Raw genomic sequence first — 13,859 nt, 5'->3', positions numbered from 1 at the left:
AAGCCGAGACAAACAATACAACAATCGTGAGTATCTTTTAGTGCTGTAGAATAGCTGCATGACTGGGGGCATGGTCGCAAACCCCTGCCTGGATGTCAGTCTTCGTCGTGGGAGTTACATTTTTTTCCATCTAAATCATTTCTATAGCCAGGCTAAGCAAATCGAAGAATACTATACTGAACAAAAATATAAACGCAATATGCAACAATTTCAATGATTTTACTGAGTTACAGGTCATATAAGGTAATCAGTCAATGGAAATAAATTCATTATGCCCTAATCTAAGGATGTCACATGACTGGGCAGGGGCGCACTGGGGAGCCAGGCCCAGCCAATCAAAATTAGTTTTTCCCCACAAAAGGGCTTTATTACAGAGAGAAATCCTCAGTTCCATCAGCTGTCCAGGTGGCTGGTCTCAGACGATCCCGCAGGTGAAGAAGCCAGATGTGGAGGTCCTGGGCTGGCGTGGTTACACGTGGTTAACCGTTGTGAGGCCAGTTGGATGTACTACCAAATTCTCTAAAACGACGTTGAAGGTGGTTTAAAGTAGAGAATTTAACATTTAATTCCCTAGCAACAGCTCTGGTGAACATTCCAAGTCAGCATGTCAATTGCACGTTCCCTCAAAACATCTGTGGCATTGTGTTGTGTGACAAAACTGCACATTTTAGAGTGGCCTTTTATTGCCCCTAGCACAAGGTTCACCTGTACAATCATGCTGTTTAATCAGCTTCTTGATATGCCACACCTGTCAGCAAAGGAGAAATACTCACTAACAGTTGCGTTTATATTTTTGTTCAGTATAATTGGTTTGTAGGAGGGAAACAACAAAAACAAAATACAAACTCCAGCACACAAGTTTGACAGTCTCGATTTCCAATGTTTGTTTCAAGATAGCAGCGTTAATCGTTCTACTCAGCTCGATGTGAAGACCCGAAGAATAAGAAATGAATCCGAGCCTGAGTGTTATCACCTGTGGAAGTCAGGGCTTCCAGCGAGGTTTGCGTTTCATTGGCCTTGTCAGGCGTGATCGTACGTTCTTCAGTCGAGCTTGTGAGAGTGCGACTCCCTATTGTGAGGTGTTGTACCGAACGTGCAGACTGAAAGAGAACCCAAACGGTTTCGACCTGACACTCCTTGCACACAGCCAAAGGCTGGTTCCCACACAACCAGACGATTCTATGCCAGCAGAGGGAGCGAGGCCGAAGCCTTCAAGCTCTGCTGCCTGCCTGCAGTGTATGCTTTAAAAAGCCCATCGCACACCACAGCAGCCGAAGACTTGTGATGGGTTGGACTGGCGAAGGTGGTGCTAGCTGGATCACAAAGCCTACTACTTCTCTCCATTAACAGTTTTTTGTTCCTCTGCGCGACGGCTAATTATTCCGGGAGCATCCTGAAGTTCTGACACCACGTCGACTGTTTGCCTCTCAATGAATCCCCTGAACGACCCAGCAGAAGCAGCCCAGGTCAGAAGCATCCCCAGACTAAGCACTATGGGACGGAGCTGGCCTCTGGACCCGGGGAAGGGACGGCCACTAGCCTAGCTGCCTGCCATTCTAGCGTTAGTGCCAGGCTCTGCGGCACAGAGAATAGCCATTTTGACTCAGCATGAAAAATGAAAAGAATGGTGGCTATTAATGTATTTATCCTTTACCAGTGTTTGCATTTCTTTTCTCAAAAGATATAGGCCTACTGAGTGGGCAAGGAGAAAGGTACGTTAAAATGGCAAATATACTCTAACCAGAGCGAGCTGACAATTTTTCAAACTGTGGCCCGTTTACCAAAACGTTTAAAAAAAATGTACAGTATCTCAGGGTAAAATAACAAGAAAAGTTCATTGCCCTTTGGCTTCCTTTAAACAAAGCAGTTTATATATACTGTAATCTTGCCTATTGAGAACTCCAGCTACGACAAAAGCTAAACCCTCAGCCCCCATATGGTATTCAAGCAAGTCCCAATAACTGCCTCAAACTTCTCTGCATCCCTCACAAGCCTGTGTATACAGCAAAGCCTAAATTAAGATCCATCACTGCTTTAACATGGTGAACAGCGATATGTTACCAAACTTTGCATCCGCACAGTTCTTCCAGTAAATGTGTTTTTGTAAAATGTTCCGTGTAAATTGTTAAAAGTAGTGAATAGAATTGTAAGTGAAAAATGGGGTCCTTTACTGTGGAATTGCCCTTTCGAAAAACAGGAAAACACCTCTAGTCTAGTGCAACCCATCTCTTTGATTATTTCCCATGTTGAGACAGCCAACGCTAATGTCATGGGTGCTATGGAAACCACACGAGAGCTTACAGATATGCTCCTGAGCGAAAGAGACGACTTGCCCAAATGCCAAACTCACTTAGACCGACTGTTTTCCACCTCTTTGTTCGATGAAAAATGGAAACGTCCACATTTCTGATGAGTGTGTAATGAGCTATCTTCATCATGCTTACCAAAAACAGAGGGGCTTAGACAGTGATCAATGGAGGGACGTTCAGTATGACAGTTTACTACACAACGCAATAAACTACAGAAATGTAAGCAACTACAACAAGGGGACATAGAGTGTTGAGGCCTACAGTTAGGAACAAATGAAAGCAGCGCAATTGAAGTTGAAGTCCACCATGCAAGAACATCGGGCTGTAATTTTATGAAGTAGTTAACGTAGTTGACTCATTTTCATATTTGCTTGGTTTGTCCTATTGGGTTCAAAGGCCTTGTGTTTGACACCTGCACTAGCCTATTATCTACATTATGACTGACTTGTTCTTTGCCCATGCTAGTTTGATTGTATTGACATTTATTTTTGTATTTATTTAACCTTTATTTAACTAGGCAAGTCAGTTTAAGAACAAATTCTTATTTACAATGACGGCATACCCTTCATTGTAAAATAAGCATGACAGCTAGAATACATTGAGTATGATTAAAACTGAGCGTTTGTAAAAAATTATTGTCATAGGCCTTATGCACACGAAAATAAATATTTTTTCACTGCGACAAAGTATCACCTTCAAAGAACGAGTTAGGCTACCTGGTAAAAACAGCCCTTCGAGCAAAAACGTGTTAATGGAAATTAAACGACAGTCCTGCTACTTAATCAAATCTACATAGAAGATAATGGAAGTAGGGCTGGCACAATTATTGTATAATCAACCATTAATTATGGACAATAACCGTGAAAACGTTATTTTGCTTCATAATCGTCTTAATACATTCCTTTAAGAAGAAGGGAATTTCAACTTTATATTCAATTACATATACACTACATGTTGACACCTGCTTGTCAAACATCTCATTCCATAATCTTGGGCATTAATATGGAATTGGTCCCCTCTTTGCTGCAATAACAGCCTCAGCTCTTCTGAGAAGGCTTTCCACTATATGTTGGAACATTGCTGCAGGGACGTGCTTCCATTCAGCCACAAGAGCATTGGTAGGGGTTGGCCACTGATGTTGAGCGATTAGGCCTGGCTCATAGCCGGTGTTCCAATTCTTCCCAAATGTGTTCAATGGGGTTGAGTTTAGGGCTCTGTGCAGGCCAGTCAAGTTCTTCCACACTGATCTCGAAAAACCATTTCTGTATTAACCTCGCTTTGTGCACGGGGGACATTGTCATGTAGAAACTGGAAAGGGCCTTCCCCAAACTGTTGCCACAAAGTTGGAAGCACAGAATGGTCTAGAAGGTCATTGTATGCTGTAACGTTAAGATTTCCCTTCACTGGAACTAAGGGGCCTTGCCCAAACCATGAAAAACATGGTCGTTATTCCTCATCCACCAAACTTTACAGTTGGCATTATGCATTCGGGGAGGTAGCGTTCTCCTGGCATCCGCCAAACCCAGATTAATCCATTGGAATGCCAGATGATGACGCATGGTTCATCACTCCAGTGAAAGCGTTTCCACTGCTACAGAGTCTAATGGCGGCAAGTTTTACACCACTCCAGCCGACATTGCATTGCGGGAGCTTCATGAAATGGGTTTCCATGGCTGAGCTGCCGTACACAAGCCTAAAATCACCATGGCATTGCGCATGGTGATTTTAGGCTTGTATACGGCAGCTCAGCCACGGAAACCCATTTCATGAAGCTCCCGCGAACAATTATTGTGCTCTCTTTTGCTTCTAGAGGCAGTTTGGAACTCGGTAGTGAGTGTTGCAATCGAGGACAGACTATTCAGCACTTGGTGGTCACGTTCTATGAACTTGTGTGGCCTACCACTTTGCAGCTGAGCCACTGTTGCTCCTAGACGTTTCCACTTCATAATAACAGCACTTACAGTTGACCGGTGCAGCTCTTGCAGAGCAGAAATTTGACAAACTGACTTGTTGGAAAGGTGGCATCCTATGACGGTGCCACGTTGAAAGTCACTGTGCACTTCAGTAAGGCCATTCTACTGACAATATTTGTCTACGGAGATCGCATGGCTGTGTGCTCGATTTTATACACCTGTCAGCAACGGGTGTGGCTGAAATAGCTGAATCCACTAATTTGAAGGTGTCCACATACTTTGTATATATAGCGTAGTTTACACAATAGAAGTTGTATTTTTTTGTTGTTTTTTTTACATGAAGTGGGAAATGTTAGTAGTCATTTTAAGAGGAGAACGGCACAGTAAAGAGAAGCTTCATTTCCCAAAGTTATAAGTGGTTAAAACCATACTTTTTTAGACAGGGGTATCACCAAAGCTGTGTTGTATTCATTAGGTATGTTGCAGCTAATATTGAAAGATGCATTATGATGCACTACAATTTTTTTTAAATAATGACAAAAAAAACAATTATGACAAATACGGGGGCCATTTACAATGACAATTCATCGTTACCAAAAATGGCATAATCGTAACAGCCCTAAAAGGAAGTTCACATTATACTATCTTCTCTCCATGGTCAAGGTCGCATTTGAAAAACGTTGCCTTATCTTGGCAGAGGCCTTACATTCAAATGATGTCTAGTTTAAATATCAGCCATAGCTCTAGGGATTATTTGAGTCCCCTACAGCAGCTGTATCAATGGAAGCCAATTTGCTTTGTAAGGGGAAACGGTTAGGCTTAGTAGAATCAGCCTGGAGCAAACGTAGACTTCTCCAGGCAAAGGCTACCTGAAAGCACACTAACTCTGTTCTCATTGTCTATTCTTATGATTACAGTACAAGTACATATAAAGTCCACTATTCCACCTGCGTAATAACAACCAAATCCCCTGACTATGTCATTACAAAGCAATTAGTCTATTTATAAGCCTAGGTAACAACATGTTACAATGTTGTTACTATGGTAATTACAGTGTTACTCCACAGTCAATTGTGACCTCAAACAGAATAAACCTGTAATGAGGTGCATCACACAGCCTAAAAAAAAGCACAGCTGTCTGCTGATCATGGACATAGTTGTTTTGGGTTGAACATTACAGGGTCTGTGGAGAAGTCAATGCTTTCATTTAGTCAAATCCCTCCCAACCTTGTTAAATCCACCTGGTTTCTTACTGTAAGAGCTGGCGGGGCCTTCGCAGCTACCCTCTAGATCAGTGGTCACCTTTTGCAGTCAAAAAGCAACAAGACCTAGAAAATGTAACATTAACCTATTCAAAACAGGATGTGGTCATCCTGTCTGGGTTGGCGCCCCCCCTTGGGTTGTGCCATGGCGGAGATCTTTGTGGGCTATACTCAGCCTTGTCTCAGGATGGTAGGTTGGTGGTTGAAGATATCCCTCTCGTGGTGTGGGGGCTGTGCTTTGGCAAAGTGGGTGGGGTTATATCCTTCCTGTTTGGCCCTGTCCGGGGGTGTCCTCGGATGGGGCCACAGTGTCTCCTGACCCCTCCTGTCTCAGCCTCCAGTATTTATGCTGCAGTAGTTTATGTGTCGGGGGCGAGGGTCAGTTTGTTATATCTGGAGTACTTCTGTCCTATTTGGTGTCCTGTGTGAATCTAAGTGTGCGTTCTCTAATTCTCCCCTTCTCTCTTTCTTTCTCTCTCTGGGACGACCTGAGCCCTAGGACCATGCCCCAGGACTACCTGACATGATGACTCCTTGCTGTCCCCAGTCCACCTGGCCGTGCTGCTGCTCCAGTTTCAACTGTTCGGCCTTATTATTATTCGACCATGCTGGTCATTTATGAACTTTTGAACATCTTGGCCATGTTCTGTTATAATCTCCACCCGGCACAGCCAGAAGAGGACTGGCCACCCCACATAGCCTGGTTCCTCTCTAGGTTTCTTCCTAGGTTTTGGCCTTTCTAGGGAGTTTTTCCTAGCCACCGTGCTTCTACACCTGCATTGCTTGCTGTTTGGGGTTTTAGACTGGGTTTCTGTTCAGCACTTTGAGATATCAGCTGATATACGAAGGGCTATATAAATCAATTTCATTTGATTTGAAAACAGTTCTGTAGGAATGAGGTTTGGGCACTAGGCCTAATACATAATCACAGCATATTGGCTTTATGCGTGGCTTGCCAATATTGTTCTTCTCATATTTCAAACCTCGAGCTTTGATGACAAAATAGATCAGTTCGTGTAGCACATGCGAGGCACAGCTGAGCATAAATTGAAATAATTAGCTTTTTTGTTTTACTGAACTGATCGTACCTGCATCTGATGGTCATGGTACTTTCAAGACAACTGGGAACTCAGAAAATTAATGAATTCCGAGTTGGATGACCGTTTCTTTCCGAGTTCCCAATAGTCTTGAACGCACTGAAGTCGGAAGTGAGAGATTTCCGAGTTCCCAGTTGTTTTGAACAAAAAATTAGTCTGAGTGGAGGGAGGAAGCAGCAGAGGGTCCACCGCTCACTGTCCCTGCTCTCTCCTTTTCTATGGTGAGACTTTCCAGAGAAGGGACACAGTCTTCCACCTGATGGCGAAACTCAAGTCGCTCCGCATATGCCTCACACACAAATTCAGGTTGTTCCTATGATACCTACGGGAGAATTATATTAATTTACTACAGCTCAGCGTTCAACACCATAGTTGCCTACAAAGCTCATCACTAAGCTAAGGATCCTGGGACTAAACACCTCCCTCTGCAACTGGATCCTGGACTTCCTGATGGCCCGCCCCAAGGTGGTGAGGGTAGTTAGCAACACATCTGCAACGCTGATCCTCAACACTGGAGCCAGTCAGGGGTGCGTGCTCAGTCCCCTCCTGTACTCCCTGTTCACCCACGACTGCATGGCCAGGCACGACTCCCAACACCATCATTAAGTTTGCAGACGACACAACAGTGGTAGGCCTGATCACCCGACAACGCCTATAGGGAGGTCAGAGACCTGGCCGGGTGGTGCCAGAATAACAACCTATGCCTCAACGTAACCAAGACAAAGAGATCATTGTGGACTACAGAATAGGAGGACCGAGCTTGAGAGCTTCAAGTTCCTTGGTGTCTACATCACCAACAAACTAGAATTGGCATGTGTCCTCAGATCTTCAAAAGGTTATATAGCTGCAACATCGAGAGCATCCTGACTGGTTGCATCACTGCCTGGTACGGCAACTGCTCGGCCTCCGACCGCAAAGCATTACAGAGGGTAGTGCGTATGGCCCAGAACATCACTGGGGCTAAGCTGCCTGGCATCTAGGACATCTACACCAGGCGGTGTCAGAGCAAGGCCCAAAAAATTGTCAAAGACCCCAGCCACCCCAGTCATTGACTGTTCTCTCTACTACCGCATGGCAAGCGGGACCGGAGTGCCAAGTCTAGGACAAAAAGGCTTCTCAACAGTTTTTACCCCCACGCCATAAGACTCCTGAACATGTAATCAAATGGCTACCCGGACTATTTGCATTGTGTGGCCCCCCCAACCCCTCTTTTACAGTTCTGCTACTCTCTGTTTATCAGATATGAATAGTTACTTTAACTATACATTCATGTACATACTACCTCAATTAGCTCGACCAACCAGTGTCCCCGCACATTGGCTAACCAGGCTATCTGCATTGTGTCCCGCCACCCAACACCTGCCAACCCCTTTTTTACACTACTGCTACGCTCCGTTTATCATATATGCATAGTCACTTTAACCATACAGTGCCTTGCGAAAATATTCGGCCCCCTTGAAATTGTGACCTTTTGCCACATTTCAGGCTTCAAACATAAAGATATAAAACTGTATTTTTTTGTGAAGAATCAACAAGTGGGACACAATCATGAAGTGGAACGACATTTATTGGATATTTCAAACTTTTTTAACAAATAAAAAACTGAAAAATTGGGCGTGCAAAATTATTCAGCCCCCTTAAGTTAATACTTTGTAGCGCCACCTTTTGCTGCGATTACAGCTGTAAGTCGCTTGGGGTATGTCTCTATCAGTTTTGCACATCGAGAGACTGAAATTTTTTCCCATTCCTCCTTGCAAAACAGCTCGAGCTCAGTGAGGTTGGATGGAGAGCATTTGTGAACAGCAGTTTTTAGTTCTTTCCACAGATTCTCGATTGGATTCAGGTCTGGACTTTGACTTGGCCATTCTAACACCTGGATATGTTTATTTTTGAACCATTCCATTGTAGATTTTGCTTTATGTTTTGGATCAGTCTTGTTGGAAGACAAATCTCCGTCCCAGTCTCAGGTCTTTTGCAGACTCCATCAGGTTTTCTTCCAGAATGGTCCTGTATTTGGCTCCATCCATCTTCCCATCAATTTTAACCATCTTCCCTGTCCCTGCTGAAGAAAAGCAGGCCCAAACCATGATGCTGCCACCATCATGTTTGACAGTGGGAATGGTGTGTTGTGGTTGATGAGCTGTGTTGCTTTTACGCCAAACATAACGTTTTGCATTGTTGCCAAAAAGTTCAATTTTGGTTTCATCTGACCAGAGCACCTTCTTCCACATGTTTGGTGTGTCTCCCAGGTGGCTTGTGGCAAACTTTAAACAACACTTTTTATGGATATCTTTAAGAAATGGCTTTCTTCTTGCCACTCTTCCATAAAGGACAGATTTGTGCAATATACGACTGATTGTTGTCCTATGGACAGAGTCTCCCACCTCAGCTGTAGATCTCTGCAGTTCATCCAGAGTGATCATGGGCCTCTTGGCTGCATCTCTCATCAGTCTTAACTGTCTTTTCACTGTTGTTTTGACTTTTTTACGTGCCAATTGGTCACCTAATACCTTCTTTTTTTTTTAATTCCACTGTTGGTTAGAGCCTGCAAGTAAGCATTTCACTGTAAGGTCTACACCTGTTGTATTCGATGCATGTGACAAATAAACGTTGATTTGATTTGACCAGATAGTGGCATTTTCCTATTATTAATATTAAACTAATATTGAAATAGACACGTCTGTAACGATTCTCATCCTCCTCTTCTGAGGAGTGGTAGTAAGAAGGATCGGAGGACCAATGCGCAGCGTGGTAAGTGTCCATATTGTATTTATTATATGAACACAAAACAAAAACAACGACAACGAAACAAAACAGTCCTGAACGGTGAAATACAACACACAGAACAGAAAATAATCACCCACGAATCCCAGGTGAAAAAAGGCTACTTACGTATGATTCTCAATCAGAGACAACTAACGACACCTGCCTCTGATTGAGAACCACACCACACCAGGCCAAACACAAAACACAACATAGAAAAACTAACATAGACAACCCACCCAACTCACGCCCTGACCATACTAAAACAAAGACATGATAAAAGAACTAAGGTCAGAACGTGACAACGTCGAGCTGCTAATAATGAAAAAGCAGACCTATTAATACACTTGGCTACTCATTTCATTTCAGCTGCAGCGTGAGTGCATTTTATGTTTTGTAAAAGTGTTGAATAAAAACAGGGTTGAAAATGCTGAAAAAAATCTTCAACATGAACTCACTCATAAAACCAGAATCTCTTTGCTGTATTCTTTGACAGTCTCTCTCTGGTCATGGTTTTAAAAGTTATGAAATGTCAAGTAGGCTAGTATAAAATGTTGCTGTGGCCAGGGTCGTGGAAGCTGTAGGCACGGTGATTTGAGCTATCCGATTGGACAGCGCAGTAGGCACACTTCATTTGGCCACAGCTCTCCCAGTTCGCCAGGTCGGGAGAGTTTTTCTTTTAAACAAATGAAATGGTTACAAATGGGAACACTTTGCCTACCTGGGCTTCTGAAACAAGTGCACCTTCCACCAACAGCGCAAAAAAGAAGAAAAAAAAAAGCACTAACCAGTAGCATTGGTTTTTCTACAGAAATGTTCGGTGATCGACTTGGAATGCCCTGAAGATCAACCATGGTGACCACTGCTCTAGATCCCTAAGGATCAGACTAAGAGGGAGCTCTTATGTCAACATGTTGTAATTAAAATCACCTCTATGGCTAAAAAGAACCATTTGGACAAGGAACTTTCAAGGCAAAAGCTATTTAAAATTCTCTAAATATAGGACTAATATACCCGGACAATATAGCATCGCAGTTTGAAAGGGATATTTTCTCAAATAATTTCATTACATACAGGCCATCCTGTTTATTATAGAAATAGACTGTTTTACATAGGCCCAATCTATGGAGATTGGAATGGTTTTTTGAGTTGGCAAAGAAAGAAATGAGCAGCCATAACATCCAACCCGTGATACCATCAACCTGCTGCACATACTTATCAACCAGTGAGTGTATGTATGGTGGTATTGATGATAGAGGGGTCCAATACATCTTTGCAATCACTAGCCTTGCAGGTTAAAGTGACACACCAGGTTACCAGATTCACACACTCACCGAGGCATAGGGGGAGCCACCAGCCAACGGGCATGGCTGACATGCAACAGGGTTTAAAATCGCATTAAATATAGCTACGTGCTGTGATTAAGACGCTAAACTCGCCTAATGTCGTACGGTTCGCTTCCTGCCAAGAGTAAAGACATCCTACTGTCAGAGGGAGGGAGTTTTGCTGACATGCCAACCATGCTGAAGAACATTCGAGCTGGAACTCCCTCAATGTCACATCCATCCCTCTTCAGTGAGCGTCAGTCCCAGCACTGATTACTCCTGGTGCCACCAGACCCACTCTGTTGTTTAAGCCAGTGCTTATGGATTCAGCTAGTAGCATTTACTAATAGGATCCATTTCCAATACGACTCATTAGGCCATCAATGATCTACACCTTTATGGAGGGAAAATAAATATGGGTAATGAGCATGCTGGGAAAAGCTAACAGACCATTAACTGTTACTATGAACTCAATGATGCGGCATCCTCAGAGTAGCGCCTTAAGGCAGTTCAATTCCGTTCCTCTGTCCTACTTTGTTCGGCCTGTTAGTTTGAAAAGTAGGTATTCGAGCCAGGCAGATCATGAGAAGCAGCCAGGTGATCCTAAAAGCAGACGGGATTAGGCAGTGTGACGTCAACCCTGTCTCTGTCCCAAATGACACCCTTTTCCATATAAAGTCCACTACCTATGGGCTCTGGTCAAGCGAATACTGTGCCATTTGGGATGCGACCCATCTCTAGACAGAAGTCTGCTCCCTGCCTCCCTCTCCTCCAACACAGAATGGGATTCATCTGGCCAGGACACGCAGCAATTACGCCCCAACTAGAACACTGTGACACGCATTAGTTACTCCCACGAGAAGAAAAAAAATCTTGCTCCATTAGGTAATAAAAGGCAAAATGGCTTGGGCCAGCACAGTCAGCAAACAGAGTAACAGACTATACCCCAAGGCAGAGAAAAGGGGGAAACACAGAATGAAACATGTAACAGTTATTTCCTCTTTTAACCATTCCTTCTGACAAGTACAGTTGCAGGATCGCTGAAGTCACATGGCACTGCATGACCTTCTTAGTAGGTCTGTGTTAGACTAAGTGTGTTGCAGGCGCCCAGGTCCCACAACAGAGCCGCCTACCCTCAGTTGAGTGGAGTATTAGGTCTGACTACAATAACGTCTGACCCACATTTACACAACCTCACAACCCCCCTCCACTCCACATGTGCCTTGACTGGAGGGCTGTACTGTAAAGTGCCCCCTGAAGCAGCAACAAGTATCACAGAAATGCACAATTGTCATCACATTTGAACGCAGAATAGCTGAACAGGTTGTTGTGCATGCTATGTAATGCAAAACATAGGATGATGATTTAAGGCCATGATTTAGGATACCCAAACATTGAGTATGTGTATTAGTCATGTAGGCTGTATCTTATCTTTAAAATAAAATAAAATAAAAACAGAACATGGAGATGAGCAGAATTCAATAAAGTAGTTAACTTGCTCATTTTGTCTTGACAGCTGTGCAGGTGGTTCTTTGAGTAAACACAGGTTGGCCACACAGAAGCATGTTGTGTAGGTAAATAGCCTAGGCGTATACAGGCTGAACAAACATTCTCTGACTAAACACAACGAATGTCACACACAGAAAGGCATTTTCGAATTTGCCAGACTACCGTTTGGTCCATGTATGGGGCAAACAGCTAACTACTCAAATGACTGAGGCTATATTGACATGCTGATCGTATAAGGGAGCAAACTTGCCGAGGTCAGTTGCCTTCACTGGCTACCTGTATAACTTCACCCGTTAAAATAAAGGAAATGTCTAAACTGGTAGGACTCTTTGAATGTTGTCCATGTAGTTCTCTACATAACTACATGTGATTGTCTGTTGCAGTTGGATCCATGTAAAAACATGTCAAGAAAGAAAAACAAAACAATGACTGCCATACTTATCAGCTAGCGTAAACACTAACCTAACATGGCATGCGTAAAAAGACTAAACAAAAAAAACACAAACTTGTATGTTTGTGAAATGTCCCCTCGAAGTCGAACTCAACACAAAAGATGAACGAGCTCGAGTTGGGAGAATGCTGCGCTAGTTACTGTTAGCGGTTGTGCGGTGCCAAGCGCAAATGAGGCATGGCGCAAGACAAAGAATGGGAAACTCATCAGCCAGTGTTCGATAAGAAAGTACAGTGAACATACCAAAACGATTGCGAATCTCTCCTCCAATTCACCTGGCTCCGGCATGGGCAGTTTCAAAGGCATGTTGTGTCCCCTGAAATCAGTTTGTTGGTCCATACTCCCTGCGTTCCCCATGTTTCTGATTTATTTGAGCTGGATCACAACTACCGTCCACACCTTCCTCCTCGACTTCAGAAATCACAGAAAGTCTACGACCCCCCCACCCCAAAAATATATATCTGCACCGATGCTTGTTGTTTGCTAATTTTCCCGTTTCATCCCAGTCTCACGGCTTCAACATGAAACACACGTGAGGAAATGTGCACATGGTTCCAATGAGTCGAGTCCTCGTGAAGCATTATGGAATATGGGACTTGCTGGAAACTTGACTCGGAGCAACAACCGCGCAATCTCTAGAACCAAAGATAACTCCTATCCATATCTTGCACAATTTCTGCTCCACTCCCAGTTAGATGTAATGACGATGTGCATGATTCAGGTTTAGCAATCCCCGTATGTGTAGCTAGCTAAATCTCTCCAGTGATGACTAACTAATACAGTAGAGTCCTGTCGACTCTACACGCCGCATTCACAATCACATCTCTACACGTTGGAGTAACGAGCTCTTTCAGACAAGCCTACTACTTGGGCGTGCCATAAGACGCACAATGTTTTGTATGATTGCATGCTGGTATATGCAGTCTACTCATGGTGTATAACATGTGCATAACAACCTTATTTATTTAGTCTTCAACCTTTATTACAATCGTAGACAAGTATTTAAATCCCATATCCCCAAGAATTAGGAAAGGCCTAATTAGAAGTCTTCCTTTAGAACCATTATACAGTGCACTCAGAAAGTATTCAGACCCCTTGACCTTTTCCACATTTTGTTAAGTTACAGCCTTATTCTAAAATGGATAAAAATTAAAATCCTCAGCAGTCTATACCCCATAATGACAAGGCAAAAACAGGTTTTTAGACGTTTTTGCAAAAAACAAAACAGAA

The 13,859-nt window shown here is 43.4% G+C and overlaps 1 protein-coding gene across 5 annotated transcripts in view; it reads right to left on the bottom strand.

The window, feature by feature from the left end:
* The window catches only part of LOC135547155 (formin-like protein 2), a 135,385-nt gene extending 121,926 nt beyond the window's left edge, over positions 1–13,459 (bottom strand). For all 5 annotated transcript variants that reach the window (XR_010456674.1, XM_064975874.1, XM_064975871.1 and 2 more), the window contains exon 1: positions 12,873–13,459. Coding sequence is in view for 4 of the 5 variants with exons in the window: in XM_064975874.1 (XP_064831946.1) it covers positions 12,873–12,986 (114 nt within the window). In the remaining variant the exon portion in view is untranslated. The remainder of the gene's footprint in view (positions 1–12,872) is intronic.
* Between the last annotated feature and the right edge of the window lie 400 nt (positions 13,460–13,859).

The sequence above is a fragment of the Oncorhynchus masou genome, chromosome 10 (assembly GCF_036934945.1).
Source record: "Oncorhynchus masou masou isolate Uvic2021 chromosome 10, UVic_Omas_1.1, whole genome shotgun sequence".
Classification (NCBI taxonomy): Eukaryota; Metazoa; Chordata; class Actinopteri; order Salmoniformes; family Salmonidae; genus Oncorhynchus; species Oncorhynchus masou.
Note: the sequence above shows the minus strand (reverse complement) of the source record. Positions and strands in the feature narration are given on the sequence as shown.